Consider the following 15,847-nt stretch of genomic DNA (forward strand, 5'->3'; position numbering starts at 1 on the left):
ATGTGTGCATGGACACATAGTTTAACAAAGAGGGGCGTTTAGGGGCAGAAAAAAAAAACCAACAAAGGTCTGTCAAAGATATAAAAAAAATCTAATTTTTAATTTTGTTTTACTTGATGGGGTGTTGATCTCTTCCAAAACTTATTTTCAAGACCAAAAAGCTATTAGTGAACCTGCAGCATTAGCATTTTGACGGTGAAATTTTATTTTATGGTCAAGAATTTGAAACCAAGGGGAATCTTAGAAAAAAATATATATATGTATATATATATATATATATATATATATATATATATATATATATATATATATATATATATATATATACACACAAAATGACTTAGAAGGGGGGAGTTCCTAAACCTATTCTCTGAGAAAAATAAAAAACCTTGGTCCTAATCATCTCAGCGTGCATACTAGAACTCACTGTTTCATATCTTGCATCTGGCATTCTGTGTTCTCTTGTTGATTCCTCAGGGTCTGGACTTCATACAGGAGTCGGCTCACATCCTCATGTCGAAGTTTGGTCTCTTCACTCTTCACAACAGACACCTGAGCAAAATGACAATGAAGCACACAGTCTATTATCTTTTAATGACATTTATATTGCACCATACAAGCACTGCATATATTTCAGGACTGTGTAAAAAAAATGAGCTATACACCCTAGACAATGACATGTGCATGACGAAAAAAATAGTTTTGTTTCGTTTAGATCCGTTAATCTAGTTTTGTTTAGTTTAATTCGGTAGATTCATTCAATTTGTATTCAAAATTCGTATTCAGAATTCATTTTAAGTCTTTTTCAAATTTTCTAGAATTTAACATTTTTTTTTTTCAATTCGAAACGTTCGAATTGATACATTTTGAATCGACCAAATCGAAAACGTTACCTTTTTTTCGATTCGAATGTGGACAAAGAAAAGAAAAGTCTTCATGAAATTATTAGAATGACTCTTTAAATCACCTTTGGCTTAACAAAAACAGAATTATTTCTAAATGGTGTTCTAATAACACACAGTCTTTTCCCGCATACATACGATTGGAAATTTCGACAAGAAAACCATAGATTTTTTCTGATGGAATGTTGGCTCAAACTTGTGTTGCATACACACGGTCACACAAATCTTGTCGGAAATTCCGAGCATCAAGAACGCGGTGACGTATGACAAACTGAGATCAATGAAGTTCAATAGGCAGTTTGGCTCTTCTGCTTGATTCTGAGCATGCGTATGTTTTTTGCACTTTGGAATTGCATACAGACGAGCAGATTTTTCCATCTGAAAAATAGAGAACCTGCTCTTAATCTTTTGTTGATGGAAATTCCGACAGAAAAAGTCAGATGGAGCATACACACGGTCAGAATTTCCGACCAAAGGCTCACATCGGAATTTTCTTGTCGGAATTTCCGATCACGTGTACGCGGCATTAGATTTCAGAAACAGGTTTACAGTTCGAATTTAACTGGAATTCAATGTAAAATTTGATCTGAAGTTCAATAAGAATTTCAGAAATTTGGATGAATTTTGTTTTGTTTATTCAGAGCATTTGGTAAACTTTGTTTATACCCTTCCCGCCGAGCGTACACATATATGCGTCCTCAGTTTTCAGGGGTTATACCGAGATGATGCCAAGCAGCTAACACAACAAATAGACAAATAGCAAAAACAAGTAGAACCAAAAAAGTGTAGCGCTAAAAATTAGGATAAATCCACCATACACAAAATGTCACAAAATAAACAAAAACAAACAAATGTCTGTAAATGAACCAAGAGGTGGTGCACCAATGGACAACTGAATGTCTATATAGTAGTAAGTGAAAGTTCAAAACTTGTTGATGATTTCAAACATGAAAATGATAAGGTGAAGAGACAATGAAGTGAAGAAAACCGCCACCAGTAGGTAGAAGGCTTACCAGAATGTTTGAACCCGAAAGAACGAACGTTCAGTGGGTCAAACAGGCTTTGTGTGGAATGACCACTGGGGACTGGATCGTCAGTTGCGCTCCAAACATTGACAGATAATTCAAACCACTGAGGGGAAGCTATCCTTGTAGAGTATTCTCATAAAGAGAGGTGGTCCAGATGATCCCAAGGTGATATGAAGGGATGTGAATCAAAGGATGGGAGGAAAAAGAAGGCACCAAAGTTGGATGTTTTTTCCGACGGAATTCCGCTCAAGCTTGACTTGCATACACACGGTTACACAAAAGTTCTCTGAAATTTTGAGCGTTAAGAACGCGGTGACGTACAACACTACGACGAGGCGAGAAAAAGAAGTTCAATGCTTCTGAGCATGCGTCAAGTTGTTTCCGAGCATGCGTTCTTTTTTTTTCCCCCATCGGAATTACATACAGACGAATGGATTTTCCGTCGGAAAAATTGGAAACCTGCTCTCAATCTTTTGCTGGCGGAAATTCCAACAGCAAAAGTCTAATGGAGCATACACACGGTCGAAATTTCCGATGAAAAGCTCACATCAGACTTTTGCTTGCGGATATTCCGCTTTTGTGTACAGGGCATTAAAGTCTGAAAAAGACTTGAGACTGGGGCAGAGGTTCACCTTCTAGTTACCCTAAACATACAGCCAGGGCTACACTGGGATGGTTTAGATCAAAGCATATTCATGTGTTAGAATGACCCAGTCAAAGTCCAGACCTATCCAATTGAGAATCTGTGGCAAGACTTGAAAATTGCCATTCACAGACACTCACCATCCAATCTGACAGAGCTTCAATAACGTTCTGGGAAAAAGAAAAATAAGCAGTGTGATGTGGCAGTATCAGTGCATCAGCACTGTGTCTTACAACACACACCAACAGTCATTGGTTCAGCGCAGCTCGCTGGTATGAATGGCCCTAACAGTTACGACTAGAAAATGCATTTCTGCAGAAAATGCATGGGAATGCTAAATAGCTGACAAGCCACGGAGTTTGCATCCAACGCTGAGGCGCACTTCAGGTTCCGGCTTTCGGCTTTCCGGACGCTGTTGAAACAACACAACTTGCAGGGCTGCCCTATCCTCCAGTGGCTTGTCATCTCCTTTAGGAAAGCTCATATATGTATATATATATATATATATATATATATATATATATACAACTGACATATATCAACAGACACCAACCTCTCTCCTCACTCCTCACTACTCCCCCCCTCACCTCTTATAAGCTCATCAAGCAGGCATAGGCATAGGTCTGACGAAGGAGTTGTGCATGCTCTGAAACGCGTTGCCGCCCACCACCTTCCCCTGATGTCACATCAGCCATGTGTGTTCCAGCTTGTTTCCAGATCCCAGGCCGCCTCATCGCGTCTTTACCTCCTCACCAATCCATGTCACATAGGAACTCTGATAGCTGCAGGTCGGCTCTCTATCTCCCCCAGTGATCCACATGAGGACATCATACTTCTAAGACCTCTTACTATGTTGTAAGTGTTTTTAATCCCACTGTGCCTATAATAAATATTTTAACTACTGCACTAAGAGGCGCCTTTCTCTTTTCTTTATGCTCATCTCTCCCCCTTACTAAAAGAATCTTGCTGGCTATTTTAATAAAGGAAGAATATTATTTTGTATCTTGGTGTGAGGTATTCCTGTTGCTGGTACAGTTGATTGGTAAGGGACAGATTAGTCTTAGCTAAGGAAGGTGCCACACACAAAGTGTGCCCCATTGATTAGTGTCCATGATGGAGGCCACTCTGTAGCAGTGACAACTATGACAATACTGCCACTGATATTAGCATAAAGTATACCCAAATCAAAAATAGGCTGTGGTAGCAATAATAATAACCATAATGATAAGTTACATTATGACCAATTTTTTTTCTTTCACACAAATACTCTTGTTTAAACTCTAGTTTCTTGAAAAAAATTTAAATATGCAAACCTCAGCTGGTTTACGATGTGGAAAAACTCTAGGATTTTTTACTCCCCCCTAGAGGGCAATCTATACTACTACACTACAGCCAAACAAATGATTCTTACTGCACAGAAGAGGATCTTTATCTACCGTGTTTTTCCCAAAAGTAAGCCCTACCCCGAAAGTAAGCCCTAGTCAAAGTTGATTAAAAATCAATTTTTTCAAACCTATACATTGCTGCAGTGTTTCCGTTTATTACTGTGTTAAAAAATATGGTATTGTTATGTTTAAAGCCACTGCTGATCCCTCCTCTTCTCGCCTCATGTGCATCCCGTCGCTCTTTACTGTAAGCAGCGGGCTGGCTCTTCTCGTTCATCCTCTCCTCCCCCCTGACATCTTCAGCCCATCCCTTCTTACTGCATGGAGTGAGCCGATGACAGGTGACCTCGGCTCTTCTCTCTCATTCTCTCCTCCCGGATGATGAAAGAAGAGCAGGTGAATACCGGTACACCAGGGAGCTGTATACCCTACGGTAAAAGGTATTTTCTATGGTACTGCACCTTATACAGTGCCAAGATGTCTTTCTCAAAATACCGTAATGACTCCTGACCTGACAGTTGGGGGGGGGGGGGTGACAGGGGGACACAGAATCTTTGTAAAATTTGTACATTCCATAAATAAATAAGCCCTACCCCGAAAGTAAGCCCTAGTGTGTTTTTTGTGGACAAAATTAATATAAGACCCGGTCTTACTTTTGGGGAAACACGGTAGCGAAGACAATGATTTTGAGGTCTGATGTGAGCCCTTCTATACAGGAAACTGCACAAGTTGAATTCTGGCAAAAAAAAAACATTTAACTGCTCCTACCCCTTCTAACACCTGTACTAACTACCCCATAGAAGAAAAATACCTACCTATTCTAAGGCTGCTCTTGTCTGGTTATGTGATCTGCTCCCCTCCGTCAGCTAGCAGCCGCTTCAGGGGAGAGGAGGGAGCGCCGAAAACGATTGGTCCATAGTAAGCCTATAAACAGAACAAAAGGGCACAAAGGCCTAGTGCATTACCAACAACATTTTTATTTAAAAGTCAAAACCAATAAGGGCATACTCACAATAACCATAGGCTAGAACAGCGATGTACATAAACCCAGGTGGCAAGGTCAATCAGACATGCCAGCTGATGCATTTCAAGAGACAAGCTTTGCTCTGAAAAAGAGGGCTTGTCCCTTGAAACGCATCAGCTGGCAAGTCTGATTGATGTCAGGGTCATGCGAGTTCCATCTCCAATAGAACCACCTTGCCACCAGGGTTTATGTACAATACTGTGCAAAAGTTTTAAGCGGGTGTGAAGAAATGCTGAAAAATAAGAATGCTTTCAAAAATGTATATTTTAATTGTTTATTTTTGCCAAGTTACAAAATACAAAGTGAGTGAACAGAAGAAATATCTAAATCAAATCAATATTTGGTGTAACTCCCCCTTGGCTTCAAACCAGCATCAATTCTTATACTTGCACACTTTGTACACTTGCACAAAGTCAGGAATTTTGTAGGATTAGAGGCGGGTGTATGATTAACCAACTATACCAAGCATCAATTTCAGGTTGAAACACAGGCATTAACTGAAACAGAAACAGCTGTGTAGGAGGCTTTCAACTGGGTGAGGAACAGCCATACTCTGCTACTAAGGTGAGGTTGTAGAAGACAGTTTCATGTCACAGGTCAAACACCATGGCAAGAGTGAGCACAGCAACACGACACAAGGTAGTTATACTCCATCTGCAAGGTCTCTCCCAAGCAAAGATTTCAAAGTAGGGGTTTAAAAATGTGCTTTTCAAGCTATTTTGAAGAAGCACAAAGAAATGGGCAATGTTAAGAACCGTAGACACAGAATTCAGCCAAGGAAACTTAATTCAGCAGATATAAGACACATCATGCTTACTTCCCTTCAACATCAGAAGATGTCCAGCGGTGCCATCAGCACAGAACTGGAGGAAACCATTAGGACTCAGGTACACCCATCTACTGTCTGGAGAAGTCTGGCCAGAAGTGGTCTTCATGGGAGTATTGAGGCCAAACAGCCATACCTCCGACGTGAAAACAAAAGCTAAGCGGCTCAACTATGTTTGAAAACATATGAACTGGGGCGCAGAACACGGCAGCAGGTGCTCTGGACTAATGAGTAAAAATATTTGGCTGCAGCAATTTGTTCACCGATGGGCTGAAAAGCAGTACAATTAGTGTCTGCAGGCACTCAGTGACAGAAGTAGTAAAGCATGGTGGAGGTTCCTTGCAAGTTTGGGGCTGCATTTGTGCAAATGGAGTTGGAGATTTGGTCAGGATCAATAGTGTCCTCAATGTAGAGAAATACAGGCAGATACTTATCCATCTCGCCATACCATTAGGGATGAGTGTGAGTGGCCCCACATTTATTCTGTAGCAGGACAATGGCCCCAACCATACAGCCAATGTCATTAAGAAATATCTTCAGCAGAAAGAAGAATAAGGAGTCCTGGAAGTGATGGTTTGGCCCCCACAGAGCCCTGATCTCAACATTACCTGAAGAGAAAGAAGGATCTAAGACAGCCTACCTCCATAGAATATCTGTGGTTTGTTCTCCATGATGTTTGGAACAACCTACATGCTGAGTTCTTTCAAAAACTGTATGCAAGGATACCTAGAAAAATGTATGCCGTTTCAAAGGGTGGTCACATATTGGGCCAAATATTGATTTGATTTGGGTTTTTCTTCTATTCATTTATTTTCCAATTTGGTAATTGATAAAAATAACACTTCTATTTCTTAAAGCATTCTTAATTTACAGCATTTACAGCTGTTTTAGCCTATGGCTGTTTTAAGTATGTACTTTAAGTTAATACACTAAGCCTTTGCACCCTTTTGTTTTGTTTATGTCAATTCTAGATTCTCTGGTCTGAAGATGGCAGCATTGGAGCAACTTAGCTGTCCTGTAGGTGCGCTAACACCAGAATGGTCACCTATCATAGACCTTTGGGTTTTCAGTAAACTGTTAGTGCTATGGTTTCAAGTGTATATGCTTTAGTGCATAGTAAGCCTATGTGGGACATAACCGTTTTGGAAAGCTGACTATGGAATTGCTCCAGAGATGACTTATCCCCACACCAAACAGTGAAAGAGTTGTCTATGAAACAACCCTGAAGCAGGCAATATATTTCTCCTCCACCCATGTCATAAATGCATTTGCATAAGGGGAGCTGCATTCTAACCCATCGCAGCTTCTCATAGTGGTAAATAGTAATCCTGTTTAAATAAAAAAAATTTTTACAAAATGATCATTGAAAGATGCAAAATAAATTGTGTTTGTACCTCTCCAACCAACAACATCTTAGATGCCTCAATCCCTAATTCACGATCAGTACACATTTAGGTCCAGATTCACAGAGTGTGGGCGCACATTACGCCGCCGTAGAGTAACCAATGTACGCTATGCCAACGCAGCGCAGAGGGGCAAGCAATGCATTCAGCAAGCCAGTGCTCCCAACGCTGCGCCAGCGTCGCGTGGGATTCTAAGGCATACGCCGGCGTAGGTGGAAGTGGGCGTGACCCATGCAAATGAGGCATGACCCCATGCAAATGATGGGCCGAGCGCCAGACAGATACGTATCATGAACTGCGCATGCGCCGTGACGTGGACGCATCCCCCTGCGCCTGCTCACAACCACGTCGGAACAACTGCCTAAACTACGCCGGATCACTGCGTACGGCGTGAACGTAACCTACGCCCAGCCAGACACACGTCCAACGTAAAATACGCCGGCTTGTGTTTCCTGGTGCATACCTTTGCATGTCTGCTGCTGGGTTGCAACTCCTTTATGGGGAATAACTTTACGTCGGACGTACAACTTATGCGCACCTCGCGTTGCCTGCATCGGGCACACGCAGGTTCGTGAATCGCCGTATTTCCCTCATTTGCATGTTTGAATGGCTAATCAATGGGAGCGGCACCATGCACCCAGCCTAAATGTGCGTCCACCCTAGGCCAGCGTAAGCAAGCTACGTCGGCGGGGTGTAGCCTGGTTTTAGGCGCACATCTGTTTGTGGGTCTGGTGCACAGATACGACGGCGCACATTTGCACTTACGTCGGCGTAACTTGTTATACGTCGGCGTAAGTGCTTTGTGAATCTGGGCCATAGTATACAAACTTAAAATATTCCAGCTACTGTAGATTGCTGTCAAGACCTTGTCTGATCAATCAATGGAAGTGCTGCTGTGATCCTGGCTCATTAGAGGTAATACTAACAGTCCTAGCCTTTTTTGACTAATAACTCAGGAGAACAGGAGTGGAAATATTTCTGAGCGTTGTTTTTTGTTAATTGGGATTCTTATGTAACTTAGGGAGTACATACATAACGGGAGTAACAAGGTATTCCTTTTTTTTTCAATAATGTCTCTCTAATTTGTGAGACACACTCATATTTGAAAGATACTGATCAGTTTTTGTGGAATATTAGGGATTGTTTTATGCCGGAAAGAATGTGTTTTGTCACCTGGGCTGTTTCAAGTTTGAGGAGCTGTGATGGGTTCAAATGTGGCTCCCCCTCATGCAAATGCTTTTATGACAGGGTGGAGGAGAAATGTATTTAACCTCAACAGTTGTTTCAGAAACATTGCCTGCTGTGGGGTTTCCTCTTAGGTGAAGTGTTCGCCATTTGGTGTGAGGGCGCCTCATCTCTGGAATAATTCCATAGTGACCCAAGTGTGATGGTAGAAAATTGGAAATGTAATATGCAAACTAGCGAACAACAGATTCGGTTTCTGGACCAATATAAGTGAGTTACTAGAATAGTGAATTAATCAAGGGCAAGGGTGGAAATATTAGAGGAGATGAAAAGGAAACTTTGTGAGAGGAGTTATCCAGTTGAAATATTAGAATGAGTATTAGAATGAGAGAAAAATCAGATTGAGAAAGAAAGTATGAAGGGACATAATATTAGAAAGCAGGAGTAATTAACAGGAATAAGAGCCGGTTCACACTGGGGCGACTCGTCAGGCAACTCAGCCGCCTGACAAGTCGCGTCCCATTCTAGTCAATAGAACCGACTTAGAAAAAGGTTCTTGTACGTCTTTGGGGGCGACTTGCATTGACTTCTATACAGAAGTCATTTTGCAAGTCGCCTCTGAAGTCGTCTTCAGGACGCCTTGCACAGTCGCCCCCGAAGTTGTGCCGCCACAGTGTGAACCGACTCTAAATATACCTTCTTTTTTGTCTGAGTGTCTCAATTTAATTACTTGTCAAGAAAAATAGACACTGGTATATTTTGGGAGAAAACTATCCAACTATAGTAGAATTTAAAAAGAGACCTATACAGTTGTTTAGGAGGGATCGCATAGTATACAGCCAGTTATTGAAATTTGATAATGTACCCTTCCATTCATTTGATTTCCACCTTTTGGGTCCAGCATAGATGTGTTAATTTCTGTGTTTGAATTGTATGTAGTGATGAGAAGGGAGAGTTTTAACCACCCCCAAAATGTATATGGAATACCCATTAGATAGTATAAAACATGTCAGTAAACATATGAAATATATATTATTCAGTGTCAGTGTGTGGACATAAATATGCGATCAGGGGATTTATTGAACTGAAATACAATTGGTTAGACATTTCATTGATATTGGTCATATGATTTCACAATTAAAGTATATATCTATCAATCATACCCCCACATTAAGGAGAGATTGAGTCTGAGAAATGGTATTAAAGAGGAGAGAAGTGAAATGGATATATGATTTGAACACCTTACAACCTTATTTTTGTAATTTGATTTTCTTATACATTGGTATATATTGTGAATACGAATGTAATTGGTATCATATTTGATGTCAGAATGTTAATATGGAGATTGTTCTTCCACATCTTCTCTGTAACAGATGAGTAATGTAAGACCAGTCATTTAAGATTTCATTCCAGCGAGGCAGTGTCACTTACAGATTTAAAAGAATGAACACAAGATGCTGAGGAGTAGCAGACAATAGGCTTGAGGAAGGGTTGAGTGATTAAACCCAAAACTGTTTTGTTGTCTTTTTGGAAATTTTTAAACATTCAACATTTGTTTTTCCAGATGAATTAAGAAAAAACACGAGTGCTACAGATTTTTTGTATTTTTTTTATATGTGGGAACAGCTTCCAGCTGACGGCACCTGAGTTTAAAGAGTAACTGCACATTTGTGGGAAAAAATAGCAAGTGAAAAAAAAATTATATAGCATATAAAATTGCTACACAGGTCATATTGTAATTGAATGTCATTATAAATGAGCTTTCCCTTTCAATCGGCAGCTCTGTAACTTTCTGCAAAAATACAATGCAATATGGCTACCTGGAAGCGTTCTGTACACAGATAATGTATGCAAGGCCCGTAGAAATGTAATTTCCTGCATGGGTAATTGGCTTACTTTAATAAGTCCGATTTTGGTCATCCCGTGCAACAAACATGTCATATTTGTTGAGATACTCCTAAAGGAAAATCACATCTAAAGGGATTCAGACCCTATCCATTTCCTCAAAACCCTGCAAGTGCATCTGCTGATTGATAATATAAAGTCATTTCCATTCACATTCACAGGGACACAGACAAACAAACAGCTATTTCTTCAGAATAAAAAAAGGTAGGAATCTGCAACAAAGTTTACTAAAATCCTTGCAATGTACATACCAAAGCTTACCCAGAGGGGAATGATTTTTTCTCAACAAAAGTGGAATAAAAGGTGTGCAGTACACCATTGTTTGAGTATATGTTAATGCTCTTGGCCAATGTTTGCATCATTGCATGGAAGGACAAATATGTAATGATTTTGCTATGCGTTTATCTTTGTAATACAGGGAGTGCAGAATTATTAGGCAAATGAGTATTTTGACCACATCATCCTCTTTATGCATGTTGTCTTACTCCAAGCTGTATAGGCTCGAAAGCCTACTACCAATTAAGCATATTAGGTGATGTGCATCTCTGTAATGAGAAGGTGTGTGGTCTAATGACATCAACACCCTATATCAGGTGTGCATAATTATTAGTCAACTTCCTTTCCTTTGGCAAAATGGGTCAAAAGAAGGACTTGACAGGCTCAGAAAAGTCAAAAATAGTGAGATATCTTGCAGAGAGATGCAGCACTCTTAAAATTGCAAAGCTTCTGAAGCGTGATCATCGAACAATCAAGCGTTTCATTCAAAATAGTCAACAGGGTCGCAAGAAGCGTGTGGAAAAACCAAGGCGCAAAATAACTGCCCATGAACTGAGAAAAGTCAACCGTGCAGCTGCCAAGATGCCACTTGCCACCAGTTTGGCCATATTTCAGAGCTGCAACATCACTGCAGTGCCCAAAAGCACAAGGTGTGCAATACTCAGAGACATGGCCAAGGTAAGAAAGGCTGAAAGACGACCACCACTGAACAAGACACACAAGCTGAAACGTCAAGACTGGGCCAAGACATATCTCAAGACTGATTTTTCTAAGGTTTTATGGACTGATGAAATGAGAGTGAGTCTTGATCGGCCAGATGGATGGGCCCGTGGCTGGATTGGTAAAGGGCAGAGAGCTCCAGTCCGACTCAGACGCCAGCAAGATGGAGGTGGAGTACTGGTTTGGGCTGGTATCATCAAAGATGAGCTTGTGGGGCCTTTTCGGGTTGAGGATGGAGTCAAGCTCAACTCCCAGTCCTACTGCCAGTTTCTGGAAGACACCTTCTTCAAGCAGTGGTACAGGAAGAAGTCTGCATCCTTCAAGAAAAACATGATTTTCATGCAGGACAATGCTCCATCACACGCGTCCAAGTACTCCAAAGCGTGGCTGGCAAGAAAGGGTATAAAAGAAGAAAAACTAATGACATGGCCTCCTTGTTCACCTGATCTGAACCCCATTGAGAACCTGTGGTCCATCATCAAATGTGAGATTTACAAGGAGGGAAAACAGTAAACCTCTCTGAACAGTGTCTGGGAGGCTGTGGTTGCTGCTGCACGCAATGTTGATGGTGAACAGATCAAAACACTGACAGAATCCATGGATGGCAGGCTTTTTTTTTTGTTAAGTTGCCCAAAAATTTTGCACAGTAATAGTCACCTGCACACACAGATATCCCCCTAAAATAGCTAAAACTAAAAACAAACTAAAAACTACTTCCAAAAATATTCAGCTTTGATATTAATGAGTTTTTTGGGTTCATTGAGAACATGGTTGTTGTTCAATAATAAAATTAATCCTCAAAAATACAACTTGCCTAATAATTCTGCACTCCCTGTATATGCTAGTCCCTGAGAGGTTGAAATTTGTTGTTTTAAGTGTTGTTCCTCTTGGGCTACAATACAAAATATGTTTTTTTTAATTGCATAGCAAGTCCCAATCACTAGCTTCTTTTTTGCACATATGGATGCAGAGTCTAGATTGCATATCAACCTCATGGCTGCCTAGATCCAAGACCCAAGTCATCCTTACATTGCTGCAGACTGCATCCATCACCACCAAACACCACTGTAGAGGGAGCCTTTTAATAGGGAACATAAAAGACATCCACCCCTGGTCACCAAAATAAAGAGAGCATATGTCTTTGACTGCCAGCAAAAATGCAGTGTGCCACGTATCTGGTAAAGTGGTATTGAGCAACAGGGGCCCTATATTACTATAGGGGCCTAGTTATTAGATTAAATCTCTATTATTATTGGTTGTCTTACCTTTCTCTTGATGTGCTCTAATAGATGTTCATTTCCTTGCAAGAAGTACAGATGCTGAAATTCTGTGTCATCTCTTTCAGGCTTTACTAGTCCACCTTGCTCGATGTTCACCACCTTTCTGAAGCCATCTACAAAAAATAAAGAAAAACGACTGTCCTAAAATGTAATTGTGTATGTTTTTGGTGAATTAACTTATTGACTAAATTAAAAAGTTCCCATATTCCCGGTTATTCAAAGGTCATTGCATAAAGACTAGACATTGGTAGACATTATGACATTTCCTTTGTGATGTAACAGAAAGTAAAGAAAAGCTTCAGGCTGTATCAGGGAAACATGTGCATGCTCATAATACACAGGCTGGTCTCTTTAATGCTCCCCTTTCCCTTGGTTACAAAGCTGCATATAGCGTAGTTCACCAACAGATAGGGACTCTCATCCTGCCAGTTCATTTTTATGATTCATACTTATTGACTACATGAGGCTCTACAGATTTGTTGTCATAGTGTATGAACTAGCATTGCCCTACAGGGGACATGAATTAATCTGAAGGCCTACTCTTAAATAGACATGTGCATTCGTTTTCGTCCGATGGCATTTTCGTCCGAATTTCAGGTATTTTCGTTATCCTTTTAACAAACGATAACGAAAGCACAGAAAACGAAAACAGAAAGATCCGACATAAACAAATGCTTTATTTTCGTTTTCGTTGCCGTCGAATGTGCCTAACCTTAACTCTATTAGTCCAATATTATTCCACATAGAGAGAAAAGATTCGACATAGAGAGAAAAGATTTGACATTATAGAGACATGAAGAAGAGTCGACATAGAGAGAAAAGATTCGACATAGAGAGAAAAGATTAGACATAGAGAGACATGAAGATTCGACATAGAGAGACATAAAGAATCGACATAGAGAGACATGAAGAGTCAAATTTTTTTTTTTTTAAAGATTCTGTCGATTCTTCTTTTTTTTTTCTTCTTCTTCTTCTTCTTCTTCTTCTTCTTCTTAGAACATTCGACAGACACCATAAGCCTTCAATGACAGATTCTACCTTAATTGTGCCTAACCTTAACTATATTAGTCCAATATTATTCTACATAAAGAGAAAAGATTCGACATAGAGAGAAAAGATTCGACAATATAGAGACATGAAGAAGAGTCGACATAGAGAGAAAAGATTCGACATAGAGAGAAAAGATTTGACATAGAGAGAAAAGATTCGACATAGAGAGACATGAAGATTCGACATAGAGAGACATGAAGATTCGACATAGAGAGACATGAAGCTTCGACATAGAGAGACATGAAGAGTCAAAATGTTTTTTTTGTTTTTAAGATTCTGTCAAATATTCTTTTTTTTTTCTTTAGAACATTCGACAGACACCATAAGCCTTCAATGACAGATTCGACCTTAATTTGGATTTTCGGAACGAATGCATTTTTTTAACAAAAAACTAAATAAATAAAAACAAATTTCGGGAGCAACGAAATAAATTTATTTTTCGGACGAAAACGAAATTACGAAACAAAATATTTCAGTGTGCACATGTCTACTCTTAAACAATGACTGGAATATGCAAGGCACCTAGACAATTACACTTTCAGTCTTTCCTTTGGTGTAAATACTCTACTACCTTTCCTCTCAGAATGTGGGCACTGCATGCAAATCATAAAATGTTTCCATTCTGTTCTGTACTTACACATATTCAGCTGCCTCACAAAACTTGCCATGTTATTGTGCTTGAAGTACTTGGGTAGAACTTCCTTCGCAAACCTGCCTTGGTCAAAAACATGGAAACTGGTGCCATTCTGTAAGAGAGAATTTGGAAGACATTTAATGGTGCCAGGAACTAAATAATATGAAATGGAAAAGAATAAAGGAGTAGTATTGCCCATTAGAAAAGTGGATATTAGCATATGTACAGGAAGGTTGCTGCACTGAACAGGAGTAGGCACCTGGAAGTGGTGAGACACTGAAGATGGAACGTGCTCACACTGATAGATAGTGGAGCCGGCCGGGAATATAATAGAGTGTTTCAACCCAGGAGCAAGGGCGCTGGCAAAGGCACTGCAAATTGTGAGCATTTTTATTGATGAATAGGTATTAATTCTGCGATGAGGGACTATAATCTGAAATCTGGCTGCTGCCTTACCTCAACTTTCCACACCTGTAGGTGGAGTCTATAAAGGTAAGTCTAAAAGAGAGGTATGTGTGGTGATGCCCAATACTAGTGTCTATTTTATTAAATAAATAAATTCATGTGCACTGTGCCTTTAATTTTAGTACTAATAAAAATATGTGTTCAAGTTGACGCATACAAACGATCGGTTCATCCGATGAAAGCGGTCTGATGGATTTTTTCATCAGATATCCGATGAAGTTGACTTTCATCAGTCTTGCCTACACACCATCAGATAAAAAAACAATCGTGTGAGAACGCGGTAACGTAAAACACAACCACGTGCTGAGAAAACTGAACATTAATGTTTCCAAGCATGCGTCAACTTGATTCTGAGCATGCGTTGATTTTTAACCGATGGATTTCCCCACAGACGATCGTTTTTTTCTATCGTTTTTTTAACCATCAGATAATTTTAAAACAGGTTCTAAGTTTTTTCACCGATGGGAAAAAAACTGATGGCGCCCACACACGATCAGTTCGTCTGATGAAACCGGTCCATCAGACCGTTTTCATCAGACAAACCGATCGTGTGTACGCGGCATAACTGATTTGTGTCCCTTATTTATACCATATTACCACTATTAGCTAAATGAATCGAGTCAACAAATTTTTGCGTGCTGTCCCAATAAATGTTGCACTGAATGAAAAGCGCGTGTTCTTGTTCAAACCTAATTACCCTAGTTGTAACATATTTAATAAATACAATTAATGCCGCGTACACATGGTTGGAATTTCCAACAACAAATGTTCGATGTGAGCTTGTTGTCGGAAAATCCGACCGTGTGTATGCTCCATCGGACATTTGCTGTCGGAATTTCCGACAACCAAAAATTGGAGAGCTGGTTCTCAAATTTTCCAACAACAAAAGTTGTTGTCGGAAATTCCGACCGTGTGTGCACAATTCAACACACAAAAATTCTACGCAGGTTCAGAATCAATTTGACGCATTCTCGAAATCATTGAACATTTTTCTCGGCTCGTCATAGTGTTGTACATCACCACGTTCTTGATGTTCGGAATTTCAGACAATATTTGTGTGACCGTGAGTATGCAAGACAAGTTTGAGCGAACATCCGTTAGAAAAAAAGCACGGTTTTGAT

General features: G+C 40.0%; 1 protein-coding gene across 1 annotated transcript in view; it reads right to left on the reverse strand.

The window, feature by feature from the left end:
- HSF4 (heat shock transcription factor 4) overlaps positions 1 to 15,847 on the reverse strand; it is a 79,914-nt gene that overhangs the window by 39,533 nt on the left and 24,534 nt on the right. Inside the window, exons 2-4 of the mRNA XM_040329126.1 lie at positions 14,265 to 14,373; positions 12,563 to 12,690; positions 428 to 552 (exon numbers count right to left, since the gene is read on the reverse strand). Coding sequence (XP_040185060.1) covers positions 428 to 552; positions 12,563 to 12,690; positions 14,265 to 14,373 — 362 coding nt within the window. The remainder of the gene's footprint in view (positions 1 to 427; positions 553 to 12,562; positions 12,691 to 14,264; positions 14,374 to 15,847) is intronic.

The sequence above is a fragment of the Rana temporaria genome, chromosome 11, assembly GCF_905171775.1.
Source record: "Rana temporaria chromosome 11, aRanTem1.1, whole genome shotgun sequence".
Lineage (NCBI taxonomy): Eukaryota > Metazoa > Chordata > Amphibia > Anura > Ranidae > Rana > Rana temporaria.